Source organism: Harmonia axyridis, chromosome 4, assembly GCF_914767665.1.
Source record: "Harmonia axyridis chromosome 4, icHarAxyr1.1, whole genome shotgun sequence".
In the NCBI taxonomy this organism is placed as follows: Eukaryota; Metazoa; Arthropoda; class Insecta; order Coleoptera; family Coccinellidae; genus Harmonia; species Harmonia axyridis.
In genome coordinates, this window is record NC_059504.1 from 48,680,563 (window position 1) to 48,697,406 (window position 16,844).

The 16,844-nt window shown below is 38.0% G+C and overlaps 1 protein-coding gene across 1 annotated transcript in view; it reads left to right on the forward strand.

Annotated features, from left to right (window-relative positions):
- LOC123678053 overlaps positions 1-16,844 on the forward strand; it is a 100,156-nt gene that overhangs the window by 75,278 nt on the left and 8,034 nt on the right. Inside the window, exons 4-5 of the mRNA XM_045614826.1 lie at positions 4,744-5,005; positions 13,526-13,853. Coding sequence (XP_045470782.1) covers positions 4,744-5,005; positions 13,526-13,853 — 590 coding nt within the window. The remainder of the gene's footprint in view (positions 1-4,743; positions 5,006-13,525; positions 13,854-16,844) is intronic.

Sequence of the window (16,844 nt, forward strand, 5' to 3'; positions counted from 1 at the left end):
ACTTGAACTACGTAAAAACTGTCTTGTGGAGAATTTGAGGGTTTTGACTGTATAGCGAATATACTAACTGACAAAGAAGGAGCTGTTTAAATTAATTTTTTTTTTTGTGAGACATAGTATAGCAAGGAGTGAATGATTGAAATTTTGAGAAAAAAACGCAGGGTTTACGATTATTTTTTATAAATTTGTTAATAATGTGTTTGTCCACCTCGATTATCTATACACACCCCAACACGTCTCGGCATTGATGCAAAAGATGCTCCTTTTCTTTTTGAGGGATAATATCCCAAGTTACCTGTACTTCATGTCTCAGAGCCGTCAAAGTCCTTGGAGGCTGGGGTAAATTTCCAAACCTTCTTCCCATGATCTCCCAATCATGCTCTATGGGCGAAAGTTCGGGGGATCTGGGCGGCCATGGCAAAAAATTCACATGGGTCGCTTCGAAAAAGTTTAAAATAACTTTGGTAACATGGGTTAGGGCATTATCTTTCTGACATATTGGATTCTCGAGCCAGTTAAGGTATGGGAGAACATAGAGTTCCAATATTCCTTGAAGGTAACGCAAGGCTGTCATGTCTCGAATGAAGACTAAAGGTGACATACTTGAATTTGCAATGACACCCCATACCATAACGCCTACTTATCCGGCGGTGAACCGTTTGGACAGTTACAGGATGGCCTTGTTCTTCTAACCACTCATCAGCCAAAGATCGAGTTATCGCAAATCGGTCTCTAATAGCCTTAAGTCTAAGATGTCGATCATGAACTTCATTTGTGCCCCTTCGATGCCAGGCGTTGCCTACTCTTCTTAGATTTTGGGCATTATCAAACTACGCTTGACAATAATTCGACCTCTTTCAAATACACTCAGCTGGCGATAAATTCCACGTACACGTGCTCTAGGCATTTTAACAACAACTAAACATCGACTTTGGATCTCCTCAAACAGCTGGTTTGTTGTAAAATTTAAAGAACTTGCAAAAAACGTCTATTTGAGTAAGAAAAATGGTTAACAAGGAAAAACCTTCACGATTGTTTTCTCCAAATTCAATCATATACTCATTGCTATGCTATCCATGTTTTACCAAAAAAAATTTGAAATTTAAACAACTCCTTATGGGTGTTTCAGTTTCTTTGTCAGTTAGTATAGATTCTTTTCGTGTTGAACCGTAAATTGTGTATATTGATGTTTCTCACATCTGAGAATCAAAAAATGTGGAAAAACATGTGGTTAGTGAGGGGACATGAAACGCCAGGAAACCTGAAAGGAACTAAAGGTCGGGATACCCTGATACAGCTGACTTATTATTAGCGAAAGATGAGGAGGCAAAAGGAAGAGAATTTTTCATGCTGTTGAATTCAATTAACCTTCAATCGCAAAAAATAAAAACTCATTGTGACAACCATGCCGTTACAATAGAAATTGAATTGAAAACGCAATTAGGCCCAAACCAATACTGGAAAACTCGGAACCAAGCTGGAGGAGAATACTTCCTGGCCATTCTACAGGTCGTCAACTTTTCCCGTTGGAGAAATACCACCACGGCAAATTATCATGCTCGAAATGTTCGGAAGAGCATCCAGTGGCCCTTTGTTCTTGCCATCAAACGAGGGTGGCGTAATAATGGTGTTTACTTATAAATTATAATTGGTCACGCAACTGTGTTGGGCGGAGGTTGTGCCAACTTCCGAACGCAATAATTATTTATCAGACGAATTTGCGTTCAGCTCGCCATGGTCTGCAGATAACTACGGGCTCTTTTGTATCGAGCCTAGGGGCAGGGCAATTAGTGACGTCCCTTTCTGGGTTCCTCGGTCTCGGGTGCTCATTGGACCGGGACATATTGGAGAGGTTTAGCAATGATAAACAGGGAAACGAGAAATTGGCCTGTCAGAGTCGTGTATCGTATTTGCAAGTTATGAGGTTTGTGGTCTATGATTATGAGTGATTATTGAACCTCAATGGATCACAAGGAGATAGGAAAATAATCCAGAATGATCAAAGATGACTTATAACACAGTAATCCTACGAAACTTGTGTTCGAAAATAAATTGGATATAAAATACTTCAACAGTGTTTCAAAATAGCTGAATAGGTTTTGGTTCAAATCAATTACTTTGAAGGTTCGCACGAAGAAGATTATTATTCTAAATCCGATCTTCTTTGAGAACAAGAGGTTTTTGTAAAACAATTATCAATCTTTCATACATCTTCGATGTGAATAGTGCTCTACACGACGACTACATACAGCTGAGGTCTAGTCTTCAAGTTTCTGGTTTCTAGAGATTGACCTGATGCTCCGATTGGACATCATCGGTTCTCTGTATCTCGCATGACTGTATACTTGAAATCACCTGGATTTTAATATAACCTTCATTTATTGAAGATTATTGCTTGGTGTAGGAATCCGTAGACAGAGCAATTCATTCCGGAGGGGTGTTATTATTATTATTATTTGAACTGGGAGTTTGGTAAGCCTTCCGGTAACTGCGACCATGCAGATCTTTTGTTCAATACCCTACTCATTCATAGAAACCCAGAGAGGTCGTCAACGACGTTAATAAAATTGCAAACCTCCTTAGGGGCCTTGGCTGTTACCTCTCTGGTATACAGAACCGGCTTACCCATGTGAATGGTTCTTAGGCCAGCCAGCTCCGGACACTTGCATATCAAGCGTTCGGCTGTTTCTGTGTCCGATCCACAGAACCTGCAAATCTCGTCTGCTGATTTTCCCATACGGTACAAATTATGTTTGTAGGTAGGTGAAATCTTCACGAATTTCTTTGCCTGAACAAGTCTATAGGAGTGTTAGTCCAGTGGATTGTCCCGCTGTTCAACTCCCATAGCTGGAATGCAGCTTTATATTGGTCTTTTCCTATCCCACAGAAAGGCTCAGGTCCAGCAGGTGTTAACCTTGATGCACTTTTCGCAAGCTCATCAGCTCTTTCATTTCCTTCAACCCCACAGTGCCCGGGTACCCATAGTAAAGTCACCTTATTTCCTCTGGCCAGTTGCTTTATGGTGTTACGGCACTCCCAAGTCAGCAGAGACCCCTGACAACACGATTCCAGGGATCTCAGCGTGGTTTGGCTGTCCGTGGTGATGTAGATATGCAACCCCTTGAGGTTCATTTTGAGACACTCCTGGGCGCATACATAAACAGCCATTATCTCGGTCTGTAGAATCGAGGGTTCACTTCCCAGGGCTTTGAAGATCCTCAGTTTAGGTCCTTATATACCAATGCCGGTGCCGTTTTCTGTTTTTGATCCATCTGTGAACCATATGGATGACTTTTTGTCCAGACGATTTACGAGACTTATTGCACTAGGACGGTCATTTATAACCATTTCAAAGGTCCGAAGGGGTGTTAGTTCTTTATTAGTGCTAAAATTCTTTCGCTGGACTCAGAATAATGTTTGCGATATGGGCTCAGGTTCCCATTTTTCTGGCTCCTGTTTTACATGTGCAGTAAAAACCTTCAACTGGATCTCCGATTTCGATGGCCTGTTCTTTCTCCATAGTTAATGGTTTGTTCATCTTGTGAAGCATGAATACACTTGCATCCGTAAAAAACCTCCTTATTTCTAGTTGTTAGTGTCCAGGATCTCTGGTTTATTTCATTCCATTTTATGTTGGATATAAGAAGGAGCCAAATTCATCTGATAGATGACAACGTTTTCACTCCACATATAAAACAGAAGCCTCAACGTTAGGAACCTACGCTCATATCGCAAGCATTTCATGGTTTGTGGATTCATTACCTGAACACGAAGTGCCTTAGCACAACTTTACTGGAAAATTCAGCTCATGAAACACCGTGCAAGACCTTTAAATTGATTTCAATAATAAATGGTTGAATAATAACAAAGTAATCCATATCAACTTTTTAGTCAGTCGATACTGGCTGAATCCCGCTTCAGATCAGAGAAGCATTCTAGATAGTGCGCCATTCAAGAATGCTGTTATTATTTTGCATTGAATAGTACAATAAAAAAAGCGAAATAAGAAACGAATATCAAAAATGAAACATTTTATGTCCAAAACAGTTCAGTAGTTTTCCATGTAGTCATGTAATTCATAACTTTAGACGATAAAAACTCCTGAAAAATCAGAAATCCTCAACGATCAATGAAGATGAGCACTTTTAGCTACAAAGTAAATGAAAATAATTCAATTTTGTTCCCTGGTTCGAAAGTTTTGATGATATTACAGTCGTAGTTTCAATCGCTGTCTACTTTGAGCACCCTAGAACTTGAGAACCAGCGTTGACCAGTCTTCTAATCGCCTCTTCAAAGAAAATGTCTACCAAAAAAAAATTAATATTTCAAATTAATCTTCAATTATTATTCATACATTCAGGTGCCCTGTTTTTCGACGATTTCGACGAGATTTTCCAGCTCTGTAATAACAAGGAAAAAATTATATAGCACTGTCGGTTCCATCTGTGTATTGGGCCCGTAACTTGTAGAGGCTACGTCAAGATGTAGACATATATGCATATATCCAGATGTGATTTTTCCTCAAGAACACCCCAAAATGAATCCTCCAAACATCCCAACGCACCCAACGGCATCCGGTCAGCGTGAACACAAAATCCAACCACCCTCCCCTAACTTATGCACAAGCTGCACCTTCGGCCACGACGAATATCCCCATATTTATTCATGAACCCAGCTAACTCGATTACCACCTACGGCCATCTCCGCACCAAACCCGACTAATGCACCCTTCGTGATTTTCAGCGCTGTGCCACAGAGCGATCCTGATGGGAGGAACGGCCTTAGCCGATTGGGCCTTGGCCAGCAATCCGAGAGACGTCACCGATCAAGTGTCCCGCGCCTTGGAATGCGAAGTTGGCGACAAGGCCTGTCTCAGGGGGAAGCGACTGGACGATATTACGGGGGTCCACATCTTTACGAAACCCTACTCCACCCGATTCGGTCCCATAGTCGACTCGGCCGTCATCCCAAATGACCCCCTGAATTCGATGACGAATCTGAGTAGGTACGCAACTGAATAATGGATAAGGACGATTGTGTTTGCACGATTTGCTGCTCGGTATTTGGCAGTTTACGGGTTGGGTCGAGAAGAATTTGCAATTCGGAGGCTTAGCGTCGTGATAATCTAATATCGCTTATTGTTAAGACGGGAAAGTCCCTTCAATATGGATTGGTACGGCAAATGCAAATTCAAACTCAATTGTTAATGATTAGTTTATATTTTATTCCATTGTTATTCATTGACGACGAATGATAATCAGCCAAATGGTTGCCAAGGCTATAGTTGCAGCACCATATCCCTGATATGCAATATTCCAAGACCAATTCGCACATTTGCAGCTGAATAGCTGAATAGCTTCACGAATTCCATCTTTGAGGTCTTGAATCTATTGTGAAGCATTGGCATAGACCTCATATTCACGTGGCCTTGAATAAAAATAATGGATTCATTCATGATTTTTTTCAAACTAACTGTAGAAACTAAAGGGTGTTTTTTTAGAGCTATAGAACTTTAAATTGCTATAAATTAACGATGGATTATTCGATTGACATGAATTTTATTTATCCGCAAGGTAATCTAGTGGCATTACATTTCAAATATGATTTCTCTAATTCTGTGGTTATTCCGTTCATTCTTCAACATCTTGTAGAACAAAATCGTGCGAGAATATATCAGAAACGCACAGTTTTCATGGTTATATTTTATTATTCTATGTTGGCACTCCGAACATTCCGCTACGGCTTTATCTGTCAATCTGGCTCGTTTTTGAATTTTGAACTCGTGGAAGAATATCAATGCCTTCTGCACTTGTATTATAAATAACTATTCTGGCATATGACCGTCACGGCTGACTCAGATGTAGTCCAATCTGGACGTAATAGACCCACAGAAAGATAGTCTAGCGGTGTTAAATCCCAAGATCTTGCAGACGAATTCACAGGTCCAAAACGTGAAATTAGGCGGTCACCAAACGTGTCTTTCAATAAATCGATTGTGGCACGAGCTGTGTGACATGTTGCGCCGTCTTGTTGGAACCACAGCTCCTGTACATCATGGTTGTTTTCAGGAATGAAAAAGTTAGTAATCATGGCTCTATACAGATCACCATTGACTTTAACGTTCTGGCCATCATCGTTTTTGAAGAAGTACGGACCAATGATTCCACCAGCCCATAAAGCGCACCAAACAGTCAGTTTTTCTGGATGTAACGGTGGTTCGACATATACTAGCTTCACTCCAAATGCGGCAGTTTTGTTTGTTGACGTAGCCATTCAACCAGAAGTGCGCTTTATCGCTAATGAACGTAGTGCGCGATACGTATTCCGCACAGAACCATTATTTGCGAAATAAAATTACACTATTTGCAAGCGTTGTTCAGGCGTGAGTCTATTCATGATGAATTGCCAAACCAAACTGAGAATAAATCACTTGACAGCTGTTAAATCGGTCGCCATCTTGAACAGTAATGCCAACTTAAAGTTATATACCTCGAAAAAAAACACCCGTTACAATTGAAATTCACTTTCATGCTTACTCTATTTAAGTTTGAAATGTTGAATAGACCTCTAAAATGAAGCTCCACACTCTGTATGAGTTTAATGTTCAAGGACATCTGTTTGAACTCGACGGACATCTGAATCGAATCATGAAGAAACCCCAATCAACGCCATCAACTGAATCCAGGGCCAATTTAACTTTTCTCATCTCTCATCAATCCGCCCGGCCGACCACATACTATCCAGTTTTCCATTTCACCCACTCCAGTTTGTTGATCTGCATCCAGTCAGCTAAAATTCTGGACCTTTCCTGCTTTATTACGTTCTCGAGATCTTCACCCTTTTCAATATTCCCGACGTTTCCGATGAATGAAAACGTCACGGCCATACAACGATGGAATTTCATGGAAATGTGGATGGTCTTTCTATGTTCGACCCATATGTTGTGGCACAACGGTTGCGGCACCCCTAATGCCTTGTTCGAAAGTGGAATTAATTATGAATCAGAATGGGCTGGCCAAATATGGCAGCGGAAATCAATGCTTCTGCCTCCCGATTGGCGCCCTATCGAAATGACTGATTGGAGAATTTTGATGTGGGGAATAATATTGGGGTTAATTAATTTAATTCGATAATAGTTTTATTTCGATTCATATACTATGCGCTAAACTGATGGTTTCGGTTCATTATTCTTGATAATGAACAATGTATACTGGTCGATATGGAAACGCTTTAAATGTACACTTTAGTTTGCTATCATTTCACCGAGAAAATGAGCAAAGAATAAAAAAAAATCAAAAGAAATTGACTGCTGACAAAAACTATAATAATGAAGGGTTTTACTATAAGACGTTTCGTTTTAATATTGAGAAAAAAAAAATTTTAAGAGAAATCGATGGATATTTTATTCCATTGTAATTCATTAACGACGACAAATGATATTCAGTCAAAGGTCCGACTAGGCTATGGTTGCAGCACCATATCCTTCATATGATATTTTTCATGACCAATTCGCACATTCGCAGCTGCATGTCCTTGTAAGCTATCAAGAATTCTTGAAGCACAAATTCCATATTTGAGGTCTTGAATCTATTTTGGAGCATTGGCATAGATCTCATCTTTCACGTGGCCCCAAAGAAAGAAGTCTAAAGGTGCAAAATTACAAGATCTCGGTGGCCTGGAAGAATGAGACCTAAAAACTTTCCTTGCCTAATTGTTATTGTTTTGTTACTTGAACGGTACGTAGAAGAGTCTTAATGAAAATAAACGTCGTATACATCAATACCTCCCAATTCCGGCCATGAAAAATCATTAATGATGGCTCGGAGCGCAATAAATTCATTGTAATAGTTGTTCCAGCCTCATTCCCGAATAAATAAGTTCAGTAGTCCAAAACCGGGCCAAACAGTGAAACGTTGAGGATGGAAAGGCCTTTTAACAATCATTCTTGAATTGTACGTGCCCCAAATGCGACAATTATGCTCAGTAACGTAGCTTCCTAGGTGAAAAAGGGTCTCATCACCGGAGATGATTTTTCGGTGAAAATTTTGATGCATTTCAAGGACACAATCTCGGAACATACTACATTGCTGGTAATCGACCGGCTCGAGTTCTTGTGTTAACTGAATTTCAAAAATTTAGGGACTCATGGCTTTATTCAAAATACGGTGTTATCTCGGTATGACTTGCCTAATTCCCAATATCAACGAGCAATCAACACACTTGAGGTTTTGTCAAGTACGGGCTAAAGCAGCAATTTGCTGAGTTTTTTTATTCTTCAACTCACTAACTTGTCTCTACTGCTCAAAATTTTCCATTGGTGCTTCTCGACGACCCAAAATTGCTTATGTGACTGCAAAGTTTTCACTATATTTGAATTTTCACAAATTCAATGCATTGTTGAAGCGTGTATTGTTCCATTTTCAGGTATTCCGTAGTTTTTACTTGTCAAATGTCAAAAGTGGCTGCTCCCCAGATGACGGGCTATTACTATTGAAACTTGTCATTGAAAAAACGAAAGAACGTGATCCTACCAACTATGGCACATGTTGTCACAAATGGCTAGTAAGACTTGTTTCACACTTTTACGGTTGGATTCGGTTAGGTGCGTATTCGATTCGTTTTCGGTAGCACTCGGTTAGTACAAGGTTTGATTTCACGACTGTACTGATTGGACTGATGTAATCAGGCGCTCAATATCAATGTCAAGTGAATCAGACATTGCCGAATCTATATTACAAAATTTAAAACGAGAAAATAAAATAATATTTTTTCCTGCCGAAAACGTGACCGAACCGAAACTAAACCGTATGTGTGTAAAAGACCAATTGCTTTTGTGAACTCTGGACCCGACTTTCAGTTCTATCAGTTATCTATTAGGTACCGAACACACACCGTGTCACCGTTTCACACTCTTCCGGCGGCTACCGAAAACGAATCGAATACGCAACGAACCGAATGGAACCGTTTAAGTGTCAAACTAGTCTAAATGTTGTATTCTCGATAAATAAGAGTCCATAAATTCGAAACTGACATAGAAGCTACGGTAAAACTACAATGTTTCATTATTTCTTCCTATCCCACTCAATACTTGAAATCATTAAAATTAATTGGCATAGAAGATATAAAAATAACCCGATCGATATGAGAGCATAAACCTCAGGCTATCCAACTCACTCCTAACAGTCCTAACCTATGCATTACGAGACCTGTTGTAAATCTTGCCGTAAAATGCGATATAATGCGATTAAATTAATAATCCCAATGTTTTGAAATTCATGAATCTGAAACTACCGAAGCTATGGCTTTGCGGTGATAAACACAATATTTAATTATTTTTTTGCTGTCACATCCTCCTCTGCGTCAAAGCGTTTTTTTAGCGCTCGTGTCCCAAGCTGTATCATATGACCAAAAATATTTCAGTGACAAAACGGATTCGGCCCGGTTAAAACTATTTCAAGTTTGATGCATGGTGATCTCAATAAAAAAAACGTGGAAGATTCAAGCAGAAAAATATCCTGTTGCCTCAACAACAGATACGACTAGGTTAACATTTAGCTAGTCTGTAGTCTATGGAATTTTCATACCGAATTTCAGTAGGGCGCAAGTATCGCATTCCACTGGGGTGCTAACTACACGGTTTTTTTAGATTCTCCTCAAAAAAAAATTCAGTTTGGAAGACTATCGTTAGGTTTTCTTTTTTTTTCGTGTATCTGCTAATTGTTCCACAGACCAATGAAATGATTGATTGGAATAATATCTTAATGGAATATTGTCTTATTGTGTCGAAAACAATTGGTATTTCAAATTGAACTGCTTTTGTGAATATGTTTATACTCTAAACATAAAGTAATTCCGAGCACGAGATCAGGTTTTCTCTAGGAAGAAAATATTTGTTTTATAGATAGTTACTCCCGAAACACAAAAAATCGAGAATTGGGGCTAATTTCCCTTATTATAAGGAATCTCGTAAGGGATAGAATTTTTCTATTACAGATTTTGTTTCGAACGAGATTGTTGTGTCACAAATATTTAAAAACGAAGATCTTGGGAGCAGAAAGAAGATAATTTCAGAATAAGGGTGTTAACTTTGCATTTTACAGGTGTCATTCTGTATTATAAGTTGAGTTACAAACGAAAATGTATGTGTAACTATGAACTCTCAAATTGGTTTTTTTTTCGAGAAAAAACGTGAAGTTAGCCCCCAGGGGAATGCGATGTTTTTCTACCTTAAGGTATTCGATATTAACAATAGGTACTACTGAGTTAAACAAAAGATTCGTCATTTTCCAAAAGGCTGGGTGCTAACTTCACGGTAAACCATTTAACCTCCATTGTCGGTGGAGCAGAGTTTGAATAATGGGTATCATGCTCTGCTTGTAAAGTATTTTGTCCATCGAAAAAAAAGGTTTCATCAACATCAATAGTCTAAACTAGTGTTCGTCTATTTCTCAAACAACAAATGTAGCGTCTGAAAGCTGTCTAAATCTGATGGGACTACATTCATCTCTATGTTCCGTATATCTACTGGAGCTTAGTACTAACCAGAAAAAAGTGGTTTTTCATTGGCGGTGTTATCTGTTTCAGGCTCGTGACTTATTCAGGTTAATCTACAGCCATACCGGTCTTCTTGCCTTATTTTCATTATTAACCTTCTTGCTTTTCACAAGCCAACTTTGACGATTTCTTAGTTGACATTTGTAGTATGATACAAAGTAATCGCCAACATCCAATTATTTATATCTTTCTATCTAGGTATCGATATTTTAAAAAATTAGTAAACATTGTCCAAAGATTCAGAATCCATAACGTGCGAACTTCGAGCCAACGTCATCAAATCCAATAAATTCCCCCAAAAACACAAAGAAAGCTTCTTGAATCCATCCGACGAAAACTTAACAAAGTCCGTCCGACAAAACTCGGCTTCATAACGGTCGAAAACTTAGCCGTATTAAATCTTTACTGGCCCTACATCTCGGCATTCAGTGGCTCGATTTTCGATGACCTACTTACTGAGTTTTGGCACGAAAGGAACACCTAACGTCAAGCATAAATCTCAATTTGTCCATAATCGAACATAAAGCTTCGTTTCTCCGATATCAAAAGCGAAATGGGCCGCTTTCATCAAGTTTGCTACGGAGTTATGGTCAACGGTCTTACGTACAAGGTATTGAAAAATAAATGCACCAGCAGCGTTGACCCTTATTCATGCCCTTGGATGGCTTTTGGGTTCCATCGGTAGATTCGAAGGTGAAGATTTATCGTGGGTTTGTAGAGAGCATCTATTCATGGGGTTTTTAGAATTATTCATGGAGGATCAAATCTCTGTCACTCTCAAACAAGTCAGACAGAAGGAAACGATCTTGATTAAATCGATTTGCGATGATCTTGTTAGAACTAGAGATGTCGAAGACATCTCGGCTTCATCACGTATGGGTGTTGCGTATACTTTGTCTTTTAGGCAGCCCCAATATTAAAAGTCCAGAGGATTTAGGTCTTCATGTACCCATCCTTGGTACAGGGAGACTCTTCGCTCCAAATGATCTTATTGAAAAAATCTGGACCTGCATGATGTTTTCGCAAAATTTGCCGGCAAAATTGAATTTCGTTGAGGTGAATAATTATGCGAGTAATATTTTCGCACGTAAACAATTGCCATTTTTCACTAAGTAATGCAATATCGAAGATTTCTTAACAGAATTGACAAACTTGATTTTGTCAGAAACGTACCCATTTGGATAAAAACAGCCATATCTTTTTTCTTTGAATAACAAATGACTTGTGTGATAACTCTTTGAAATCACTATAAAATAGACAATTTATTGGTGTAATGTGCAGCAGTAGCTCGGTACATTTTTTTTCCACTACGATGGGCTAAACTTCATGAACAAAATAATCCACTACCAAAATTTCCAATGAAAATATTTCTCATAGCCCCCCTTTAAAATGTTCGGAGGATGTTTTTAATGTAAACGTTAAAATCATTCTTCAGCAAACCGTAAGGACAAAACTATTGGAAGGGCACAAATTCATTATTTTCAAAAAAAAAAAAAATATCTCGAAAACGGTAAGACTTTTATAATGGGAATTTTGTCATAGCAGGTGGGTTATCCTTTGATCTACATTCCTACATGGTCTTTACGGGACACCCTGTATAAATAAAGGAAAGGTGTAAAACAAAAGGATCATAAAAATGAAAATTACAATTGTTGGGACTGCAACATGTGGAAGATAACAGAACACATGTGAGATAGCAGAACACTTGAAAGTCAACAAAATATGGTGGTGGTGACTAATTCTGATATATTCGAATTGATATCGAAATATAATTAGGTATAGTATATCCAGAGTCACTTGGAGGAAGCCGGAATATTTCAATTATACAAGGGTTGTCCAAGTTTCCAGAAATTCATTTGGGGCCAGAGAATTTATTCCTTAACAATACTTTCAAATAAACCCCGGTATTTAGCAGATCGCGGTATCCACTTCAAAGGGACATCTGGCCAATCGTTTTTATGGACTAGTTCAAGTGATTTTGGGTAAACTATACCTATATGAATAAGGAGTATCCAAAAAAATTAATTTGTTGAATATATGTATGTATACCAATAGCAACAGTATTTAATTGTACGCAAGCTCAAGTGCACAAAAACCTAAAATGACTATGTCATTATTGAAATTGTAAAGATACACTCTTCAACAACGCATTGGAATTACTTGAATCCTTTACAAACCAGAGAAAATTTGGCTTTCACACTAAAGCACTTTTTGGCCTTTGTGAAGCATTTTCTCATTCTTCTCGACCGCCAATAGTTGAACTTGTGAAAAAATTTGAGCTTTTGGGAGTGAGATAGTCATGTGAAGAACCGAAACCGTGTACGTCGCTCAAGAACAATAATAATATTGATGTTGTAGCGCGTATAATTAACGAAAACCAAGGTTGGTCGATTCCTCATCGATCTTGAGAGTTGAGCAATCCACAAACAACATATTATTGTATTTTGCACAGAGATTTAGGTTGATTTTCTACGCTACGACCACACAACGAACGATACAATAGCAATTTTGCAAGAAAAGTTTCCTGGGCGGATTATTTTGGAAAGAGGTCACTATTGTCCAATGAGATCTTTGAGTTTAACACCTTCAGAGTTTTTTCTTCGCCGTCACGTGGAAGATAAGGTCTATGCCAATCGATTCAAGACCATAATGATGCAATTCGTGAAGTTGTCGAGGTCATACAACCGCAAATGTGTGAATTTGTCAAGGAAAATTTCATGCAAAATATTCGTTTTACATCGTTAGTGGTATACATTTACCTTTGCTATTCTTTGATTTCTCTCAAAATATACTCCTTTTTTATATCAAAATGAAACCTGTTCTTGGAAATCCCATTATAAACGAAATAATCCTTCCATCATTCTGTCAATGGGAAAAATATCAATGGATTTGAAAAACCGCAAGTTCTGATTCTATCGAAAACAATAACATGTAAGCCTACTTGTTTATGACAATTCTCACTATTCCCTAGATTTCAGATTATGTTTGGTGTAACAGAGTGGGAAAGCAAAGACATGCTTGGACCTGATGCCATACAATATGGAATGACCCATAAGCAACGAGATCGAGAACTGCTGAAGTACCTTGGATTTACTTGTGAAAGGGTCCCAGACCTGTGCAGAACATACACCGACAGTTACTTAGAGACTATGGAATCTGTTCGAAACGTCCTGCTAGATATACTATCCGACGCTAGGACAGTTGCTCCAATGGTGAAAATGGGATTGATGCACTCTTCTGCAACAATGCACTCCTATTTTTATGTCTTCTCACATAAGACCAAATCGAAGGAGTATCTGGTGAGTGTAAGATGTCTAGACATTAGTTTATCATATTCCAGAGTGACAATCAATTTACACAAATGCCTTGAATTTCAGAATTTGGGATCGTTAAAGATAGATATTTAGTGATTGGGTTCGACTCACTGATGAAGAATTTCAAGTCAAAATCAATTTGATGAAATTTCCGTTTCTGTTAAGAAAATCCTATTATTACATTTGAAATTTCGGAGTAAAATGAACAAAACAATGAACTTTTGACTTAGCGCCCCCTATCGAAAGCAGCAAAAACAAATTTATCATGACTATATTTCATCCTCAATCAATAAGATATTATCTTTCAGACGAGATATAATTTGCTCAAAAATGTTGAGCCAAACTGAAGTTACAGGCGTTTCAATCAGTCAGATTTCTCCCTTTCACCTACCCTTATTTGATGTCGTAAAATCGAAAGTGACAATTCAAAAAGATAGAGGAATTTCCAAGGATTACAGTGATGATATTTTTTCTTCAACTTCATATGAAACATTTTCGAGTAAAATTCATTTTTCTACTCGGCAGTAGCTATTACGCCCCCTAGCGGTAGAGGTATGAACTTCAAAACAATTTCTAGTGTGTTTTTTTGTATACTTTAGTGGTAAATTTTTTTACCGCAAGTCTCTACGATGAGTGGATCCTGAGATATAGCCGCTTACCTCGCTTATTTGCCCACCCTGTACATATGCGGCCGTATGACTTCATTCATTCCATCTTTTAGGTCTTGAAATCATTGTGGAGCATTGGTATACATTATCTTTCACGTGACTGAGAAGAAAAAGTTTAAAAGTATTGAATCACAAAATTTGAAGGCCTATTGTGATCATCGAGAAGTAACACAACCAAGAAACTTTTCTTGAAAAATATGCGATTTGTTGCTTCTTTGACACGTAGTGTTTTTATATCATAACCTTCAAATTCCAGCTATAAAAAAATCATCAATCATAGCTCGGTACCACCATAACAACTACACTAACCTCATTTTCGAACAAATAAAGACCAAATAAAATAAAACGAAGTAATTTCCACTATGTTATTTAATTGTTAGCAACAATTGTTTCGCCACACTGTGGCTTCATCAGGCTACATTTCTGAACTGATAAGAGTACAAAGGTTTTCGGAATCTTATATAGGAACAAAATTGACACAAAAATATTCGAAAGGGTATAAATTACAAAGTTATATTGGACCATTTACAGCCTGGGATTTCCAAACTATCGGAAGAAATTCAATAAAGGGGATGAGTTTACATCCGTTTGTTCGTTCAACAGAATATTTTGGGTATTATACCTGTTTATTTCCAGGGATTCTAAGAGTGTTAGTCTTAAGCTCTTGTTTTCTAAATGAAGAATTTTAAAGTTATTATTGAAGGTATGGTCCCATTCTTTTAAGTGAATCACTTAAAAGAATGGGACCATACCTTCAATAATAACTTTAAAATTCTTCATTTAGAAAACAAGAGCTTAAGACTAACACTCTTAGAATCCCTGGAAATAAACAGGTATAATACCCAAAATATTCTGTTGAACGAACAAACGGATGTAAACTCATCCCCTTTATTGAATTTCTTCCGATAGTTTGGAAATCCCAGGCTGTAAATGGTCCAATATAACTTTGTAATTTATACCCTTTCGAATATTTTTGTGTCAATTTTGTTCCTATATAAGATTCCGAAAACCTTTGTACTCTTATCAGTTCAGAAATGTAGCCTGATGAAGCCACAGTGTGGCGAAACAATTGTTGCTAACAATTAAATAACATAGTGGAAATTACTTCGTTTTATTTTATTTATAATGAATTTCCGCCAAGTAAGGACCGAATCCATTAAATAAATAAAGACCAATTACACCACCAACTAAAAACCGCACCAAACAAGGAGATGTTGAGGAGAGGGAAGCATTTCAACAATTATTCTCAGTTTTTCCATGCTCCAAATTCTATAATTCCGTTTATTAACGTAACCTAAGAGGTGAAAAGTTCCCTCATTACTGAAGATGAGTTTTGAATGGAAATCCAGATCATTTTGGTGTATTTCGATGATACAAGATACAATAAGTGAAGATACCACTTTGCTGTTGATCTCCGGTTTGAGTTCTTGTATCAACTGAATTTCGAGAGCCTTAAGTCTTGAATCTTTATGCAAAATACGGTGAAATGTCATTTGTGGAATACCTTATTCCTAAGGTCGACGAGGAATCGACAAACCTATAGGTTTTAGTCAACACTACGAACTACAACCTACATCAGCAACGGCTACAACAACCTAATCTCAGCTGTTCTTGAGCGACGTACACTGTTTCGATTCTTCAAATCACTTACTTGTTCCAACAGCTCAAATTTTTCCTGCAATTTCACTCATGAAGATTCAGTCTTTTTGCGAACTGTGACTGCAAAATGTTCACCATTTTTGTTGTGGATTTGAACTTATTCAATCTTTCGTTGAAGCTGTTTCGTTCACTTTTTTGTTGTGTCTTAGTTTTTACTTGACAAGTGTCAGAAAAAGACAGTTTCAAAAGTGAGAGCTACTCGGTTAGTGGGCTATTCAAAATGAAACCTCTTATTGGAAAACCTCTTACTGAACGCCCTATTAGAATCGATCAATTGACGGATCGATCAAAGTTTTATGAAACCCGCTGTTTGTCTCGAATAACGTTTTGGTGAAACATGCAATTACAGCGAGAAAAATTCTCATAAATCCAGACCAATCAATCGATAGCACAACGTCAAATCCACATAAATAAAACTCATTGAAGGCGTATATACTTCATCCCTCGACAACACCAACAAATCAACGTGATCAGCGCGGCTATTCCTTACAGTTTCTAATTCAATAACATCAAAACGTGAATTATGGCGGGTATTTGTTTTTGCGATGGCGATCATCCGTTATATTTCTGCGTTTGATGAGAGTATTTGTTAGGTTCGGGCGATTCGATACGAAAAGGAGGAAAATGAGAAGTTGAATTCAGTTGAGAT